Here is a 20886-nt window from a genome sequence, read left to right on the forward strand (position 1 = left end):
GGTGTGAAACCCCATGAATGTATCCATGTTTATCCCTTTGTGTTCATTTCCTTTTCCTTTTTAAAGGAAAACGTCCTTTTGAAAAGTTCCAACTTTGCCTTTGCTGAACTCTTGGCAAGTGCTTTTCCCCACCTTGGCTAGTGAGATGTTGAGACATGGGCACACCACCTGAGGGTGGTGTGGTCACTATGGCTGCCAGCCCGCCCAAGGTCTTGGGAAAGCCTGGTGAGCAGAAAACCCAGGCAGAAAGGAGTCTGGGTGACTGTGAGTGATGATTCCTTTGTTCCTGAGCCATCTCTTTTGAGCACATTTAAAACCATTTGCTATACCCAAATCAACATAAGCCTGGTGATTCCAGGCCACCTGTAGCTCCTTGTATGGCTCCAAATATTACCAGGGCAATGACGATGACGACAACTTAATTCTTCTTGAGTTAGATCTTCAGGGCCAAGGCAGAGTACATGTTTATTTTGGAAAGAGACAAACTTTCACCCACTTGAATTTCTTTGCCTCCAAAATTAGCGTTGGGATGACCACAGGGTTCTGTGTTTCTTGGCTTTTATCTTGCCAAACAGATTGTAATTGGTCCCGAGTCACCTCCTCTTTTTTTGTGTCCCTGGCAAAGCCTACCTTCAATGGGGTTCAGAGGAGCTCTTAGGTCTCTAGGAGTTTGAAAGACTATTCTAGATCTTTTTCTGCTGTGTGTGACCTAGGACAGGTAATTTAACCTTTCTTTAACCCCTTTTCTAAATGGGGTTAGACATATTTGTTGCTTTCTAAGAGTACTATTATGAGTTTGAAATGAGCTAGAGTTTCATAAAACCATGCATTTTAAAGTATATTTTAAAAATCACTTTTGCAACTATTACCTCAGTAGATAGACCTTTGAAAAGTATAAAGGGCAGACCTTCAAGGCATCATTATTAACAAGCACAGCAATATAATCATTAGGCACATTATTGCCTGTTGATGTGATTTGGCTGCAGTTGGAAGGGAGCCTTAGGAGAAGCTAGGAGACTCTTGCTCTCAGGCCTTTAAATTTCTCACTTGGCTGGGATTTTCAGAATTGTTAGTTTTTTGCTAATAATGGTGTTTGGGTATGAGTTATATTTTTGGCCATACCCTGAGATGTCAGGAAATCTGACTACACTGCGACCAAGGACACTTCCAGGATTCCGGATAAAGGATCTGACCAGTTATACGTCTATCTGGCCTATTTTTCCTTCCCCTGTGGAGATGGAGATGGCTCGTGCCAGATGTGATCCTGTTGAGAATGGGAATATCCCTTCAACTCAGTGCACCCAAATCTCTAAACCTAAAGAGCTACATCTGTACCATATCTGCTCCGGTCCTACTTGCTGCATTGCATCTTATGAGCAAGACCTATCTGCGGGCTCCCAAAGGGAGCAGATGACTTGCCCAAGGTCTTTAAGAGGTCAGACAGCTATAAGCAGATTGAGAAACAGAGTGAATGCTGACACCTAAAAGATACCTTGACCTTCGGGTGTTACTAGGAGTGGGAAAAAGGAAGGCTTTGGGTGCAAATGCCCAGCTCTGCTACATACTGACCATGAGATGCGACAGGCCACTCAGCTCTGGCTTCTGATCCTTCATCTGTAACATCTCTGATGTCCCTAATGCCTAAGCTGGCTCATCCCTCAGCCCTACCCGTGAGGCTGGCCTGCTGACTTTGGCCTTCAGGTCTCAGGTTAAATATCACCTCCTTAGGGAAGCCTTTTCTCACCTCCTTTAGTTAACCTCTGTCCTGTTTTGTTTTAACAGTACTTTCCACATGTTATTTATTTATTTGAGATGGTGTCTTGCTCTGTCACCAGGCTGGAGTGCAATGGTGGGATCTCAGCTCTCTGCAACCTCTGCCTCCCAGGTTCAAGCAATTTTTCCACCTCAGCTTCCTGAGTAGCTAGGATTACAAGCACACACCATCATGCCAGGCTAATATTTGTACTTTTAGTAGAAATGGGGTTTCACCATGTTGGCCAGGCTCCACTCGTCTCAGCATCCCAAAGTGCTCGGATTACAGGTGTGAGCCACTGTGCCTGGCCCCACATGTTGTAATTTATTTGTTTGCTTATTATCTGTCACCTTTGCTGCCCCCCAGTTTGTAAGCTTCATGAAGGCAGGGACCATGCATTACATGCTTACCACCATATCCTCAGGGTTTGGGGAAGTGCCTACACATAGGAGGTGCTTCTTAAATGTTCAGTGAAATAATCTGGGGGTGTGGGGTCTTTGTCTTCAATATTATTCTTATATTTGTTCACTGCTTAATGTTTTTCAAAGTTCTTGATGTAGATTGAAGCTTTTGTCATTTTTGTCATATAGAAACAACTGAGGCACAAAAATGTGATCACAAAACCAGAGAGAGGCAGCGCCTACGTGAACAGCTCCCAGACCCAGACTCTTTCCACAGACCCATGCTGTCTCTCTTGGCACCTTATTTTTCTGTCGTGGTGATGTTATTGTTTGTCTTATTTGGCAATGTTTACACCGGAGGAGTAGAGGCCATTGTGTGTTGGTGGCGTCTGGAAATACACAACACAGTCCCAGGAGAATGCCACTGTCGGTTCTTACCACAATTAGTAATTGTCAGGCCGGGGGCAGTGATTGGGTGGGTGTCACTCGCTACATGGCTGGCTCTGTGTGTTGAAACACCACTGCCCGCTCCTCCACAGATGCCAAAGGGATTGGGGGTCCTAGGACCACAGCCCCATTTCTTCCCAGCCCTGGCTATCCCTCCACTCAGATCTAGGTCCTTTCTGTTCGGGGAAAACGTCCTGTTGGTGTGTCTATTCCTGTGGCCTGCTAGACAGCAAAGGCAAGTGCTAACCAGCTTGATGAGCTCTCTGGGCCTCAGTTTCCCCATCTTCAAAATGGACTCGAAGATGGGAACCAGTCAAAATTGGCTCAGAGATCCCTAATAGGGTTCCAGCTCCATTTTGAAGTAAATTTCAAGTGGAGTTTGGTCCTGACTCCTGTTTTCACATGCTCCCTTAGAGGGAAGGAAGGTGGACTATTAAAGATGCTTGGTGGGGGGTTGGAGAAAGGAACTCCCTGTTCTCCAGGAGGAGGTTCTATTGGAGTAGAGGGGCAGAGACTTGGAAGTCACTGTTGACCATGGCCCAGCCCACTTTCATGACAGCAGCAGGACCACTACCCTCAAGAAGGAGGTGGGCTGGGGTGTGAGAAGGTGGGCTGCCCAGTGGTTTCTACAAAAAGGGATAGTTGTGCTTACAGGAGGGGTGGTGTCTCCATCTCCTGATGCCAGGGAGAAGGAGGCAGGCTGCTGGGGTGAGGGAGAGCACCCTCAACTAGGTCACACTGCACTCCCTCTGTGCCTCAGTTTCCAATTGTTAGATGGCTGCTGTGATATCTGCCCTGCCAGTTGGATTGGGGCTTCAAAAATATCAACTACTGCAAAAGAAGAGGTTATGGCCACTGTGACTCATATACATGTACATGAACATATCTGAAGTTTTAAGGGCTGACACTGATGTGAGACAACCCATGCAGGCAATGCAGAGGGACTGTGTCCCTCGCTCTGAGACAGTGAGATAGGACTGAGCTGGAAAGCTAGTGGCCATGAGAGGAGCAGGTCTGAAAATCACTGAATGAAGTCATGTTGTACAGAGGCAGCAGGGGTGCGTACTGTACTGTGGGATGGAGGTGAGTCACGGTGCATAAGTGTTGGGGAGTCACCTTGAACTTGGGCCAGAAGAGTAGAAATATTGAGACTTGGGTTTATCTGCTTCACATCAGGTACATCAAGTTCTGGATGGCTGCCCACTGGGCAGAGACATGAGGTGGACGGCTCCCTTTTGCTGCCCTGGGAAGGCTTTCTGCTGGCTTTGGCCCCACTGAGCAAAGTCTGCTTGTTCACTGGAGTTCACACAGACTCCTTGCCAGGCCTGCCCAGAATCCTGTCTCCTCTGACTTCCTGTGCTCTTGCATAATATTTCCTTGCTCCTTGAATGGCTGGCCCCAGTGCAGGAGCAGCTCACTCACACTGCTGGACGGAGGGCAGGATGTAGAGGGAGGACACAGATCTGCAAACATCACCCAGGGGTGCTCTGGGCTCTGAGGGTGGAGGGCAAGGGGGGCAGAGTTCCCTCAAATTCTTTGGAAGATTATAGCACAAGGGGAGTTAGGGAGGCCCTGGGACCATGTGCACACACATCCATCTCCATGAATTGTCTTTCCTGTAAATTTATTTTTAAAGTTGCTAAGTTGTTTTCTTCTGATTATAAAAAATATACATCTTCCCCATAAAAAGTCATGTAAAAGAAGGCATGGAGATAAAAATAAAAATCACCAAAATGTCACCATCCAGAGATAACCATTGTTAACTCTTTGGTGAACATACTTCTATATCATGAATATTGGTATATAATTACAGAATACAGTCATACTTCTAAGACATTGTAGGTTCATTCCAGGCCACTATAATAAAGTGCATATCACAATAAAATGAGTCACATGATTTTTTGCTTCCTAGTGCATATGAAAGTTATGTTTACACTATACTTTAGCATTATGTCTAAAAACCAATGTACATACTTTTTTTTTTGTTTTTTTTTGCAACAGTTTCACTGTGCTGCATAAGCTGGAGTGCAGCGGCGTAGTCTCGGCTCACTGCAACCTCTGCCTCCTGGGTTCAAGTGATTCTGGTGTCTCAGCCTCCCAAGTAGCTGGGATTACAGGCATGTGCTACCATACCTGGCTAATTTTTGTGTTTTTAGTAGAGATGGGGTTTTGCCATGTTGGCCAGGCTGGTCTCGAACTCCTGACCTCAAGTGATCCGCCCGCCTCAGCCTCCCAGAGTGCTGGGATTACAGGTGTGAGCCACTGCACCTGGCCAACAATGTCTTAATTTCAAAATATTTTATTGTTAAAAGAAATGCTAACCATCATCTGAGCCTTCAGCGAGTCATGATCTTCTTACTGGTAGAGGTTCTTGCCTCCATGTCGGTGGCTACAGAACTGATTACTGTGGTGGTTGCTGAAGGTTGGGGTGGCTATGGCAATTCCTTAAAATAAGACAAGAATGAAGTCTTTCATATCAATGGAGTCTTATTTACAAGACTGCAGCATGTGATGCTGTCTGATAGCATTTTACCCACAGTAGAACTTCTTTCAAAATTGATGTCAATCCTCTCAAACCTTGCCCCACTGTATTATCAACTTAGTTGATATAATATTCTAAATCCTTTATTGTCATTTCCACGATGTTCACACCATCTTTACCAGTAGCAAATTCCATCTTGAGAAGCCGCTTTTCTTTGCTCATCTGTAAGAAGCTATGACTCATCTGTTTAAGTTTTATTGTGAGGTTGCAACAGTTCAGCCACATCTTCAGGCTCTGCTTCTAGTTCTCTTGCTATTTCTACCACATCTGCAGCTACTTCCCCCACTAAAGTCTTGAACCCCTCAAAGTCATCCATGAGGTTTGAAATTAACTTCTTCCAAACTCCTGTTAATGCTCCTATTTTGACATCCTCCCACAAATCACAAATGCTGTTAATGGTATCTAGAATGATGAATTCCTTCCAGATGGTTTTCAATTTACTTTGCCCAGATTCATCTAGGAATCACTATCTATGGCAGCTATGGCCTTACAAAATTTCTTAAATAATACTTGGAAGTCAGAATTACTCCTTGATCCATGGGCTTCAGAATGGATCTTGTGTTAGCAGGCATGAAAACAACATTAATTTTATACATCTCCATCAGAGCTCTTCAGTAACTAGGTGCATTGACAGTGAGCACATAGACATGTATGCTGTCATCCAGGTTTTGTTGTTCCACTGATAGAGCAAGAATAAAGTAGATTTGGCATAATTTTTAAGAAACCTAAGATTTACAGAATGGTAGATGAGCACTGGCTTCAGCTTGAAGTCACCAGCTGCGTTAGTCCCTAACAAGAGAGTCAGCATGTCCTTTGAAACTAGGCATTGACTTCTCCCCTCTAGTAGTGGAAGTCCTAGATGGCATCTTCATCCAGCATAAGGCTCTTTCACCTACATGAAAATCTGTTGTTTAGTATAGCTACCTCCATCAATGATCTTAGCTAGATCTTCTAAATAACTGGCTGCTGCTTATATATCAGCACTTGCTCTTTTACCGTGCATTTTTATGTTATGGAGATGTCTTCTTTCCTTAAATGTAACGAACCAACCTCTGCTAGCTTCATACTTTTCTTATGCAGCTTCATTACCTTGCTCAGCCTTCATAGAATTAAAGAGAGTTAGGGCCTTGCTCTAGATTATACTTTGGTTTAAGGGAATATTATGCCTGATTTGATCTTCTCACTATGCTTAATCATTTCTTCACTTTTGATTTAAAGTGAGAGATGTGTGACTCTTTCTTTCATTCAAACACATAGAGGCCATTGTAGGATTATTAAAATTGGTCTAATTTCAATATTGTTGTGTCTCAGGGAATAGGATGGGGAGGAGGGACAGAGAGAGACAAGACACAGACACACACACACACAGACACACACAGGGAATGGCCAATCACTGGAGCAGTCAGAACACATGCAACGTTTATTGAGTGAGATCGCTGTCTTATATGGGTGCAGTTTATGGTGCCTAAAAACAATTACAATGGTAACATCAAAGATCACTCATCGCAGATCACCATAATAATAGATATAATAATAATAATAATGAAAGTTTGAAATACGGCAAGAATAACCAAAATATGACACAGAGATAAAGCACATGCTGTTGGAAAAATGGCACAGAGAAACTTGCCTGACAAACCTTCAAATTTTAAAAAGTGCAATACCCACGCCTGTAATCCCAGCACTTTGGGAGGCCGAGGCGGGTGGATCACGAGGTCAAGAGATCGAGACCATCCTGGTCAACATGGTGAAACCCCGTCTCTACTAAAAATACACAAAATTAGCTGGGCATGGTGGCGCGTGCCTGTAATCCCAGCTACTCAGGAGGCTGAGGCAGGAGAATTGCCTGAACCCAGGAGGCAGAGGTTGCGGTGAGCTGAGATTGCGCCATTGCACTCCAGCCTGGGTAACAAGAGCAAAACTCCGTCTCAAAAAAAAAAAAAGGGCAATACCTGCAAAGTGCAATAAAGTAAGGCACAATAAAATGAGGCATGCCTATGTTTCTTAACCATTTAACATGTAAAACTGTGCTACCACTTTTATTAAGTTCCCATCTTCTTTTTGTGTTGCTGGGAAAGTTTTTGAATGTTACGCTCTAACGTCTTCTTTCCCATAAACTCTGCGGTTTTTATTTTTGCATAGTGTAGTGATATTTAGGAGCACATATGCCATGTTGTAGCAGAACTAATTGTAAATTCACATGACATGCCTCCCCTAAATTCACCATTAATTATTAGAGTTATTACTATTATTGTGAGGCACAATGAGGTATGCCTACATTATCATGTTACATACTATTGTGAAATGCATTTTCTGTATACCAATATATCAGAACTATCTTGCTACTAAGTTACAAAGATTTAATAAATAGTTGTATTAAGTTCCACTTGTAGAGGTGTCATAGTGAAACCCTTATTCATTGACATATCCAGGCTCAGAAATCAAGCTATAACCAGCCCAAGATTATTTTCAAACCTGAAAAGCAGCATCTTTTCTATGTTTCTGACCAATGCGTTAGCTATGGTGTCCCAGAAATAGCTACAAAATAAAAGGTTAAGTGCCATGTAGGCCTTTCTCTTGGCTTAGAATAATTCACTTGATTACATAGGAAGAGGCTGCAATGATGACAGCTTCCAGGGCTGGGCCAGATCTTACTCTGGGTAAAATGATCCTCCAGTGTGGCCCATATGTATGCTTTGAGCAAGGAGCTACTAGCTGGGAAAACAAGTTTTTCTTCCATGGTGTTGCTGTGACCAAGATTTCAAATAAGCTCCATTTTTCATTTTAATTGGTTATTGTCCTTCTGAAATTTTATGACACAATCTGTATCTTTAAAAAGGCACTCTTTCTTCTTTATACAGTTGTTTTCATGACATTGAAAACTTTAAAGAAAGTGTCATTCAGATTTGCTGACAGCTGGAAGATTATTTTAAAAACTCAACAGTTTAACTGAAAAAGATGCTACCAATGTTTCTATCTCATCCTTGGAAGTTGTATATTTTTAAGGATTGTGATTAGCTTTTTCTCCTCCATTGCTGATCATGGTTGGAACTGTGGCATAGATTTACAGTAAGCTTTGATATAATGGTGATTCCTCTTCATTTTGGTGTCTGCATTCTTTGCTTATTTTCTTTGATTCATTTTTAAACTGAATTGAATGTTTGATTTAATCAGAAGTTTTAGTATGAGGCTGGGGATGATCTCTTGTGATTGGGAATTGCTTGTAAAATTTACTGTTTACTCAAGACAAATTGTTTCCTAAGGCTCTCTTTTTCAGATTTTTTTTTTGTCTACGTGGGAAAGCAGGATAATGCCAGTCAGTTTAAACATATTTAGAAGTTTCCAGGCATCGTTTAAAACAAAAATTTACAACAAAATTTGGCGACAGGAGAGTGTGAGGATTTTGTCTCATTTTGTTTATAGTTGTCTGTTTTTCAGGCAAATGATCTATCACAACAATTTGCATAATTATAGTCTCTCCTTCATTTATTCACCCTGGATTTCTTTTTCTAGAATTACTGGCCAGACTCTTTATTACATCAAATTCCTTAACTCTGTATTCCTGAGAAGTGAGGATGGGAGTGGGAGTAAGAGTTAAAGAGAGGAATTAATTGTTGCCTTTTTTTCAAAGTTTTCGGGGTGTGGAAATTTGTTGATTTTGTAATTGCTCCCTTAGTTGGTCATTACCTGATTCTGGTGGGGTCCTTGCCATGTGTGCACATTTGGGGAGTGCAGAGGGACAGTTAGACTGAATTGATTCTGAGAATTGTTAAACAGGACTTTGTTGAAATGGCTACTTCTGTACAAAGCACATGGAGCAGCTGTTGGCATAGCAACTCCTACGTGGAAAAGTGAACGCCACTTGCAGATGACTTTTGCAGTACTCAGTGTTAATTTGATAAATGGCTTTTCTAATAGTAGTTTGTGGGCTAATGGAAAGATCGAAGCAAACCTTCGTTAACGGAAAGGAGGATAGGGATTTTGAAGCCACTGAGTGAACACACTCGACAGCTACAGCTAAATCTTCATTTTCAGCGGTGTCTCTTTTTCACAGCAGATATGCTTGGAGTGTGGCAGATGAAAGTAAATTAGGAAAACTGTATGCCCATGCTATTATCATTTTAGATTTCAAGCATGGAGAGGTTGTGGAGTCCTTTCCAGTCCAGATACTTAGTTTGTGTGAGTTTCGTGTAAGAGTACTGTAGAAGCTTTGCCTTGTGTTGTCGTTTTCCTTTGCTGGTAGTGGTGGGTGGTGGGGATAAGGTGGTTAACCTTTTTTTTTTTTTTTTAATTGTGGTAAAATATACGTAACAAAAAATTTTACCATTTTAACTATTGTTAAGTATGCAATTCGATGGCATTAAGTACATGCACACTGTTGGGCTACAGTCACCACTGCCCATCTCAAGAACTTTCTCATCATCCCAAACTGAAACTCTGTACTCATTACATAATAACTCTATTCTTCTCCACATGCTCCAGGCCCCGATGACCACTATTCTACTTTCTCTATGAATATGACTCTTCCAAGTACATTGCATATATAGACATACAAAATATTTGTACTTTTGTGTCTGGCTTATTTCACTTAGCATAATGTTTTCAAGGTTCAACCAAGTTATAACATGTATTTAAAATTTTGTTTCTAAGGCCGAATAATGTCCTATTGTGTGTAGACACTATATTTTGTTTATCTGGTCTTCTGTCAAGGGACATTTGGGTTGCCTCCACCTTTGGGTGTTGTGAATATGGTGTACAATTTGAGTCCCTGCTTTCAGTTTTTTGGGGTATAGACCTAGAAGTGGAACTTCTGGATCATATGATAGTTCTGTGTTTATTTTTTTCAGAAACTGCTGTACTGTCTTCCATAGCAGCCACACCATTTTACATTTTCATGAGCAATGCATAAGAATTCCGGTTTCTTCACTTCCCTGCTAACACTTGTTATTTTCTTTTCTTTTTTTTTTTTTTGGTTTCAGCAATCCTAGTGGATGTGAAGTGGTATCTCATTGTGGCTCTAATTTGCATTTCCTAATGATTATTGATTTGTCTTTATAAACATATTGTCTGTGTCCCCTCCCCAACCCCCACAATGGCCTGTGTGGGAATGGAAATCATTCCTGTGAGGCAAACAAAGAATGTTAACATAATAATATTTGGGAGGGAAAGGTGTCAGGGAGAGAAAGATGGAGGCACCATATGGTTATATATATAATAACTGGTGTATAGGATATAGTACAGGCACCTCAGTAGACCTACTTTCAGTTCGTCGTGAGGAGCGTGTGAAACTATTTTAAATAGAGGCCTTTGGGACTTAAGTAACTTAAACTCTCTGAATGAGGTTTAACTAAGGCAAGCTTGCTGTGGGCTGGATATATCCTGTATTATCCTTCCTGATTTGGGGTGACATATAGGTACCCTTACCTGAAATTCTTCCCTGAGAATAATTATTGTTGTCACCTGTTGCAGAAGCCTGGGCCCAATTTCTTCCCTCTTCTTGGGGGAGGAAATCTCCCAGACATCTTACCAAGCATTTGCTTAAGTCTTTGAACCACCCTACTAGCTAATTTCTCCACCTGAAACAATATACAAACCCCTCCTCTTCCCCACCCACTAGGTTCTTATGCTGGCAGCTTGTATTTTTACAAGAAAAAGAAGTTAGAATTTATTGAGCACCTGCTATAAGCCTGGCACTTTGCTTGTCACTGTGTAGTAGATGACTACATTAGTCATGACTGATAAAACATGACTTCTATCCTTGTAAGTACTGCAAGACTTATTTGTGACTCTTTACAACAGGGGTCCCAAACCTTAGTGTGCATCAGAACTGCCTGGGGCTTATTAAAACTCAGATTGCTGGACCTCACCCCAAATTTCTTACTCAGCCCACAGATCTGAGGTGGGGCCTGAGAGTTTGCATTTCTTAACAAGTTCCTAGGTAATAACCGATTGTTGCTGGTCCCTGGACCACACTTTGAGAACAACTGCTTTCCATCAAGCCTGTGAAATAGATATTATTCCCATTTACAGATGAGGAGCTGAGATGTACAGAGGCCAAATGACTTGCCTCAGGTCTTGTAAACAGAGCCAGGGCCCAGATTTGAAGCTGAGAGGCCTCACTCCAAAGCTTCTGCTGTTTCCATTATATCAGGGATGGCGAATGCATAGATAGCACTTGTGCTTCCCTCACCTAGTCCACCCCCAAAACAGGCAATATTAATCAATCATAGCATCTCTGAGCCCAGAGGTGTCCTCGGAATCTTTCATATACTGCTCTTGGAGCTGAAGTTTGTTATTTACTAAGGAATCAATCTGTTAACAGCTAAAAACCTTGCATGAGCTCCAGACTTGTCTGCCTAGGAGGGAAGTGACTGGTAGATTGGGAGCGGTGTGAACCACAGCACTCCCAAATTGTGTGGGCACCTCAATGATCGTAACTAGAGTCTACACTCAGCATAAAGGCAACATAGGGCCCTTACCCTTGAAAAGTTTAAAATCTAGATGAGGTTAATGAGGAGACGTTTTTTAAGCAGGTATATTTTGTCTAATTCATATGTGCTACATTTATTCTAAAAGTTATTCCAATATTTGGCACTAAGTTTGGTGATGAATATAAAATAGTGCTCAATAAACAGTTGTTAAGAAAGGTGAAATAAAGTAGGTACCAGAGGCAACCGTGTCCACACCTGATGAGGTCTTTTAACAAATGAACAGGAGGAATAAACAAGATTGAACAAGGAATAACACCTTGAATTTACAGAGCCTCTCTTGAGTCCCAAAGTCATCCAGAGATTGATGTCTTGCTCTTTTTCTTATGGCATAAGAGACTAGTAAAAAACTGACCAAACTCATCAAGAGAGTAATTTTTTGTCCTCTGAAAATTGTGAACCGTATTAGATATTGCCACTATTATGCCACCAGGTCATTTGCTTATCTGTTTTCCACAGGGAAGCCAAAACAGAATTTTGCAAAGATATACATGAGTGATCAAAGGAAACTGACTGTATTGGGTGTGATTCTCCTGTCTTGTGAAATAACCCACCGTGATCTTTTGCGTGTTTCTGCCAGCCCATACAATGTCTGGTTTCACCACCAACAACAAATATTTAGTCTATGGCTACTGTGTATACAGGGTGACCTCTTGTCTCATTTGCTGTTTGTAAGCAGCTTAAAAGCAAGGGCAGGATGAATTATGTTTTCATATGTCTTAAGCACCCCACAGTTCTTAACAAGGCCCATGGACAGTAGATGCCCAATGAATATTGATCATCTGAAACTCCAAATCTTGCTTTCCATAGGTGCATGTTGCAGGTAGGGAAAAGTAACCCTGAGAACAGAGCAGTTTAAGGCCATCTCTGGCCAAACCAAGACACAGTTAGAGGGAGCATTTATGTCCCCATTTGGCTGTGATATGCTATATAGACTGGGGCAAGACTATGACAGCCTAGACAGGATGAAAACGGTCATCCTCAGGCTGCCCCTAGATGCCAAACATTTTCCACAATAAGTTTTAAAGGTACATATTAAGAGCAGTTACGTAAGTGGGAAATTAACTGCACCTTATAAAATGCTTAACAGGAGAGACAGAGTCCTCCGTTTGGAGCTGTTTTGTTAAATGCCGAGAATAGAGAAATTCAAAACTGGTTGGTGTTTCTGCTCTGCACTGAAAATGAGCTGGGTTGGAGCCCGTCTCACAGCCTTCCTTCCTGTCTTCTGTCTCACCCAGCTTGGGCACAGGCTTTTGCTATACTGTTGGATTGGGCAGTTCCCCATTGATAGAGATGTTGTTTAATATTTAAGTATGTTCTGTAGCTCTAAACAGCGAAAGAGAAGAAAAAAGGTCCAGTTTATCTTTAGGGTGAGCTGACCTTTCCAGGTGGAGCAGGGAAATCTCGTAAGGACAGGACCCTGGGAGGAATCCATTTCCCACTTGAAAAGCACAGTGAGGAAGGTTCCCTGGGGCCTGTTTGAGCCAGTCCTCTGTAGTGGGCAGTGTTCTGTATGTTCTAGGTTAGAGTCTTAGATAATATGGGATTTTAAAACCAGTATTGTATTACCTTAGAATATTAATGCCCTTGGGGATTTTTTAGATAGTTACTTTTGAGGAGTGAACTGTTTTGTCCTATCCATTGGAGTTGGGAGCAAGAGCATACAAAAGAGCATGAAGAAAAATTCTGCTGGTGTGGGTGCTTGCTTGAGGCTGAGGGACTAGGAGAGGCACCAAAAGGTGTGCTGCATTCATGGTAAAAGCCCCAATAGCCTCAGTTTAAGAATATCCTGTAGGCAGGTGAAGGATGACGTGACTCACTTTGGTGGTGACCTTCTAGTAGTTCAGCTGAGAATCCAGGCGGGACAAGATCAGTGCAGGGTAATTGTAATGGTAGCTAGTCAACTTTCCTATTGCTTAGCAGGAGAATTCTGGCTTTTGTGCTGGTGGTGTCAGGCAGGTGTTGGGGGGAGGAGTTCCATAACCATTTTCTCTGTTCCTGGCAGCTGTTACAGGAAAGCTGCATTGGGACATACATGCTCACTTCCAGGGTGTTTTATACTCATCTATAGCTGCTGCATGGATAAAAAATTTGGTGAAAATCTTGAAATCTTATTACTATGATTATCATTAGAACTCATGTTAGGGCTTTTTGTTTTTAAAACAGGGATACAAAGAAGAAACAGAAGGCTGCTATGTACAAGGTTAGTGCAAGTCCCTTACCTTCACCCCATTTAAATCCTGAAGAGAGAAAATAGCTAAGCTGTAGTGATAACTTCCTGCAGAGAAAACCATAATTATGGGGCCCAGTTATTCTTCATAAGGGGCAGCCTTGGAATAGCATGGGTGCTATTTTGAATATTTGAGGAAAGAATGACATTCAACATGAAATGGAAATGATTCTGTGCTGCTGGGATTGGGTCAGTTCCTTGTAGGCATCAGTTGCCCCTGGGGATAGCCTAGTTTCCCCTCCTGGGTGAATTTGGGAAACACTTGAATCTTATAGTTGTTGCTGACTCTCCCACCAGCAGGGGACCAAATTATGCTCTTGGGAGAAGCAGGGGGAGTGGGGAATCTTCTTTTCTCTTTAAGCTTCCTCTCAACTGCCTGATAATTAGGGAATTGGACTATCAAGATTTCCTGGAGTGGCTTAAGTATGGGGGGCAGGATGAAGTCTTCTGTACAGAGCGAAAGAAAATGGGGGTAAAAACCTTGATGAATAAGTGCAGAGAGGAGGGGCTAGATCACCTCCCGGGGGGATGAGCCTCTCACCTGACTTTAAGGTTGTGCAAGAATTGGGCAACATTTGGCCAGGGTGGAGAGGCCTTGGCAAACGCATTTGTACTCGCAATAGATTCCTATCTCCTCCATGGGGGAAAAACAAGTATTTAAAGTTCTACACAGTGTTTTAGGAGGAAGAAATGGATTACCTTACTAGCCTAGCATACTTCATTTGTACATATTTGGAATTCTATTCACTAAGCACCCACTGTAGGAAAGGCACTGGGTTGAAGATCCTAGAAAATTAAAGGAGACACCTTTGTTCCTGCTCATAGGAAGTATAGTCTAGTGCGGGCCAGGTAGGGGTAGGATGAGCATACAGGTGATAACACTCAAGAGATAGTAAATACCCCGATATGGAAATGGGGGAAATGGTTGTAGGGATTCTGGAGAGGAGAAGTGAGAAGGAGGCGGTAAGCCTGCAGGCCCTGGAGCCAGATTGCCTGGGTTCCAGTCCTAGATTTACCACTTAGGAGTTGTGGTATCTTGGAGACGTTACTTAAACATATTGTACCTCTGACTCCTCAACTGCAAACTGTGAGTCACTGTTGTCTCTATGCCAGTAGGTAATGGCTTACTGCCTATAAACATTGGTCTTGGTGTCAGGACCAGGAGGGGCTGTGCTGACCTTGAGCTAGTGACCTAAAACCTCCAGGTCTCAGTTTCCTCATCTGTACAATGAAGGGATTAGACTGGATAAATGCTAACATTTTCTTTATTCTAAAGTGCCATGATTTCATGGTTGAATATATACTCAATTCCTGCTGTGTGCCCAGTACTACGTTGGCATGATGAAAAAGAGAAAAAGTAGAATATGTGGTCCTTGCCCTCAGGGAGCTATAATCTAAGTGAGGAGAGGACATTAATATACAGGAGAGTGTTAGAGAATTAGAGAATATTAGAAATTAAAAACTAGGTGGTATGGGCAGTGAGAGGATAGGAGTAGAGATTTTAGAATGGACCAGAGGAGCCAGGAGATTTGATAGCAACCTATCTAATGTTTAGAACCACAGCGACTTTAGAGACAGGAGCTCAGATTTGTTTACAAAATCCATGAATTCCGAAGCTTGGAACACTGTCATTAATATTTAAGTTAAAGTTGAACTGCAGAAAAACAAAAGTTACCTATTTGGAATGTAAGGTGGGACACAGTTTTTAAAACTCCTTGTCTAAAACCAATAGTGTAGATGGAAGCTATAAAGGGGCTCAAAACAGCTTCCCATATATCCTTGGATGATAATTCCATTAGAATATAGTCCCTGGCACAGAGTAGGCACACACAAAAATTCATCTGTTGAGTGACTTGTGGAAAAACATAGTGTTCTGCCCTGTTCAGCTTTGAACAGCTGTGGGCACCCTGGTGGTGTTCTCAGCCCCACCTCCAGAGGGCATTGCACAGAGGAGGCCCCGCAGAACCCTACGTCCACGTCTTTGGGAAGAGCTTAGTATTGCCTCCGGCCTCCTGAGCCAGCCCTCTATCAAAGGTAAATTCACTGCTCCTAAATGTTAACCCACCTGGGGAGGGGGCTACACATACTCCCTCCCCAGCATTGTCTGAACTTCGGTTTTGAAAAAACTTGGCCCTAGCCTCAAATTACTCTTCCAGTCTTAACTATTCCATGGCCCCCTAGGGTCCACATGCAGATTGGGCTGTTAGTGACACTGACTTACACAGATAGAAAGAGACTTAACTATACTTGGCAGAGACTGCTAAGTGCCAAAAGAGTGGTGTAGACAGTAAGTGAGGTCACCCTAGCCAGGGAATTGGGGACACTTCTTGGAAGGAGGGAGAACTAAGAGCTTGAGTGGGTCTTGAAGAATGAGTAGTTCTGACTGCTCTGGTTCAGGGATTGTCATCTGGGTGCCAGGTCTTGAAGAATGAGTAGAGGCCACACTGGCAGATAAGACAGGTAGAGGCATTAAGTACTGCTGTCTCCACGACCACCTCCCCCATACCTGTCTTCATTAACCAAACATGAGAGGTGGCAGTACTTTATTCTAGGGGAGGAAACGGGATGAAATGACAGATGAAGTGTAAGCATGAACTCCCTGGCCTCAGCCAGTCACTGAGAATGGCTGCCTATCACCTAAGTCAGTGATGGCCTGGCCTGATGGGCAAGTTTATGACCTCCTGGCTTCAGAGCAGCAGACCACAAACCTTCACAGAGCTCTCTGTTGAACTTCCTTCTCTGTACAGAACCCAGAAGTCCTGGTGATTGTAAGTACCACCAGGACTTACAATAAATTGTAAGTACTACAATTTATTTATGTAGCATCCTCTATGAAAGTATGAGTACATGTCATATCTGCCATCAGAACACCCCTTCAGCAATCACTCAGAACAATAGGGAGGACAGATAGGGTCTTGGAGGTTCAGAAGGGTGAAATTTACAATAACTTCCCATTGTAACTCTTCAGAGCAAATCAGAGGTGAAAATGTTCAGAACACGAGTCTGCCTTCCAGGCCAATCTTCTAAGCACCTTTTTCTTCTCTTTCACATTTTACCCTTGTCTCATTCCCTGTTCCCTCCTCCTTTTTGTTCATAAAAAAGTTATTTTTTTCCAAATAAGCAAAATGGAATCAAACTTTGCAACCTCCAAATGTATGAAGTAAACATTATTCCTAATGAGCCTCTGGGAAAGTGCTCACCTTTGAACTTGGCCAAGGATTATGGAGCAAAGAAAAAGTCTTAAGAACTTGATAGAGTGTTAGAGCTTCCTGGGTTTTTAAAATCAAGTTGCATATTACATTTCTTTTCCTTAATAGGGGCAGTTCCAGAAATCCTTCCTGATTGAGTAGGCCATGTCTGAAAATGAAGCGCTAGGGTTGGTTACTGACTCTGGTTCAGAGATTGTCATCTGGGTGCCAGGCAACCATGGGGTAGGAGGCACCATTTCTAGAATGCTCTTTCCTTCCTAGTACTCGGCGCCTATGCCAACAGTCCCTGCAAGACAGGAGACGAACATGTAGGCTATTCTATTTATGGTACGGGGAGGCCTAGGAAAGAACAGGAAGATGGTCAAGGGAAGCTGGCAGCAAAAAGGCAATGAGACCGAGGAGTTCTCCCTCTAAGACAAGCTCTGTTCCCCTTGGAGACCTTGCCTATTCATTGGTCTATGCTCATCTCTGTAGGCATTCTATTAAAACCCACACACATGGCCGGGTGTGGTGGCTCACGCCTGTAATCCCAGCACTTTGGGAGGCCAAGGTGGGTGGATCACGAGGTCAGGAGTTTGAGATCGGACTGGTCAAGATGGTGAAACCCCATGTCTAAAATACAAAATACTGAAAATACAAAAATTAGCCAGGCGCAGTGGCAGGCTCCTGTAATCCCAGCTACTCGGGAGGCTGAGGCAGGAGAATCACGTGAACCCAGAGGCGGAAGTTGTAGTGAGCCAAGATCACACCACTGCACTCTAGCCTGGGCAACAGAGCAAGACTCCATCTCAAACACACACACACACACACACACACACACACACACACACACACACAATCTTTCTTAAAGACAAAAACACTACTGGCTGTCTGCATAGCTTCTGCCTGTCTCTGTGGAATATTACACATTTTAAATTCCCTAACTATTGCCTCACAGCCAAGAAGTTCATCTATAGGCATTGAGATGAATCTCAATGATTCATCACAGAATGACTTAAATCCAACTAATAATGTGTAACTGCTGAACACATTCTGATCGAGGTTCCAAACCATTTATGATGCCACATGTTTGTTGTAACACGTAGAAGCATCAGTAGTATTTTGTTTCTCTTTTCTTGAAACTTTCCCTCCAAGTTTGTATCTTAATGCTTTAAGTCACGATAGAATCAAACAAGCTCTGTGCCCTCTGCCCCTGCCCCCTAGATGGCAGGAGCTTCACCAAGCACTCCCATTCCCACAGAGATCTGGGGTAAAAGGCTTTACAGAATCCAAAATCCAGCTCTGTTTCCGAGCTGTTATCACTTCATAGCACAGGCTGTCTTCTTCTCTTCCCTCAAGTCCCTACACACAGAGCTAGGCACACATAGATGTGTAGTGCACTGTCCCTGGATTGAGGCTCTCCCAAGTCCAGGCTACCTTCTGCCTAGCACCTGCTTAGTGTAGCTTATCTTTTAAAATAAGCCATCCTGCAAAGAGCAGGGTTCCCAGTGGCCTTGAGGTTTGTTAGACGTTCTCTAGAATTGGCAACTTAGCTGTGACCTCAGAAGTCTTGGCTCTGGCAAAGCAAGGTCTTTGCGCTAAAACAGGCTCAGTGCCCATGGAGATAATCACCTCTTGTAATATCCACACAATCATCTCATTGTCAAAGCACAAGGAATGCAAAAATAGAAGAAATGCCACAATAGGGTTGCCCCATGGTTCAGCTAAACCAGGATTCTGCTTCCGGCTGAGGGCACCTTGGGACACCTCAGCAGGGATGGTCCCGAACATTGTTCTGGAGCTTAGCCCCCATTGGCAAGCCCTGTGCTCCTACAACCATAGCCTTACCAGGCCTGATTTTGCCCTGTCTCCTTTACCACCACCTCCTGGCTAACTCACCTTTGCCCTTAAATTCACAACTGGGAAAACCCTCTAGGAGCCTTTTTTTCTTCCCCACTTTGGGTTATGTTATCTTTCTTGCTCCCAGAGCACTTGCTCCTGACTTCTGTGGCAATGGCCTCAACACCATTGAGTGCATGTTATATGTCAGGCATGGTTCTCAGCATGTTACCTGTATGTATTATGTATTTGCCACAAGAGCTCTGTAAGGCAGTCATTTGTAGAATGACTGTTTCTATAGGACACTGAGGTTTAGAGAAACTTAAGTAAGGTCATTGAGTAAGTGTTCAAGCCCTCAAGCCCGGGAAGTCCAGCTGCCTCTGCCTGGCACAGGCCCTTGGCCTGGTCTGCTCAGCCTGTCTCCCTGACTGGGCTGTCAGCCCCTGGAGGGCAGGGATCTGTCTTCCCTTTTCTATCCCCAGTGCCTGCCATGTAGTAGACACTCAGTAATTGTTAAATAAATGAAAGCCAGAGCTCATCAAACAAAAGACCAGATGTGATTTAAATTCCAAGGAGCTGTACTTTTTACAAAAATGCTAAAATGCCAAGGAGTACTTGCTTTTTCACTAAAAAGAAACTGTTTTAGCTATGTAAGGGTGGCGTTTTAGAACTCTGATTACTTTAGATCTTTCCTCTAGGTGGCATAGAGTTGTGGGGTTTGGCAGACCACCATGGGAAAAGAATACATGCATTTGTCAGGATCTCTGTGGCCATCAGACGTCACTCCAATGAAGCCAAAGCTCTGAGGTTTAAAAATAATTAAGGGAAACAACTAAGCAGGGAGACAGAAAAGACCACTTCTGAGCTGATTCTGGAGAAATGAACCTTTTCTTTCTACCAACTGGCACCAAAATTCAGAGTGTCCTGGACGCAGCTGAGAGACAACTCAGGGAAAGCCACTGCAGTTTCATACCACCTCCACTCAGGTCTCCCTCCACCACGCTAATCTTCTAAATCGTTTAATCGAACACGGTGCTGCCTCGGAGGCTTCAGGACTTTGGGGCTGTTTTTTTCCCAGGCTTAAAGTCTTTCTCTGCTGCTGACTCACATGTTAATTATTGCTTTGCACAAAGTAGAATTAACAGTGCTCCTGCACTCGCCTGCCTGGGTGTTATTCAACTGTTTTATCTGCTGGGCAGAACTGAGTGTGCAGGCAGGCCGGCCACGGTGTCACCAGCGACCCCTTCTTGAGCTGCCGGGGCAGTGAGCATCACAAACACAGAAACCAACCATTGCTTTAGAGGCTCTGTGGAAGAGGCTGTGGGGTGTGCTCTGCCTGCCCGAGGAAAAAGAGGGTTACGTGCTAAGTTTTGACCAAAATCTCTTGAGAAGAGTGGCCCAGGAGGTTCAGTTCCCTGTCACCTGTCAGTGTTAATGGACAGAACTGGTGTTTCACAGAAAAGAAAAATCAACTTGTTTTCTGTTTGACCGCTGGGCTGGATAATGAGGTAAAGATGACATTATCTCTAATAAAAGTGATTTGCAGAAATCACTGACAGAACCTCAGTAGCAGAGATTTGCCATTAGCAGGCTAGCCAGATAAGAGGGGCAGCTGGGTTCTGTTAACCCCCTGCTGGTCTGATGAGTGTCTTGGGGGGATGTCCAAGGCTGGGGAGTGGAGTGGAGTGGACTTTTTGAAGTTTGGGCTAATGGAGTGTTTTTTTTCCAAAGTGTGGGCTGTTCTTTAGCCCTGCTTGCTGATCTTTAGAGTTGTCATTGGGTTTTTTATTTTTGTTTTGTTTCTTAGGATTTTTGTATCAGTGGCTTTTTCCCCCTGGGGATTGGCCCATTTTCTCACCTCCATGTCATATTCATCAGAAGGGTAGAACCCTGGCCAAGCCCTGGCATCCTCTCTGCCAGAAATCTGAGTCTAAGCAGGACACCTACACATGTGAGGTGAGGGCTCTGGGCCACGGGTATTGGGCAAGAGATTGTTCT

General features: G+C 43.2%; 1 protein-coding gene across 2 annotated transcripts in view; it reads left to right on the forward strand.

Moving 5' to 3' along the window:
- The window catches only part of EPAS1 (endothelial PAS domain protein 1), an 87478-nt gene that overhangs the window by 13776 nt on the left and 52816 nt on the right, over positions 1-20886 (forward strand). The window contains exon 1 of one of the 2 annotated variants that reach the window (XM_012450577.3): positions 13270-13834. The exons of the other annotated variant lie outside the window; for it this stretch is intronic. Within the exon in view, the coding sequence (XP_012306000.2) occupies positions 13770-13834 (65 nt within the window). The 5' untranslated portion in view covers positions 13270-13769. Of the gene's footprint in view, positions 1-13269; positions 13835-20886 lie in introns of those variants that run through there. 2 annotated transcript variants of the gene reach the window in all.

Source organism: Aotus nancymaae, unplaced genomic scaffold, assembly GCF_030222135.1.
Source record: "Aotus nancymaae isolate 86718 unplaced genomic scaffold, 86718_ANA_hifiasm-v0.15.2.pri h1tg000057l, whole genome shotgun sequence".
Lineage (NCBI taxonomy): Eukaryota > Metazoa > Chordata > Mammalia > Primates > Aotidae > Aotus > Aotus nancymaae.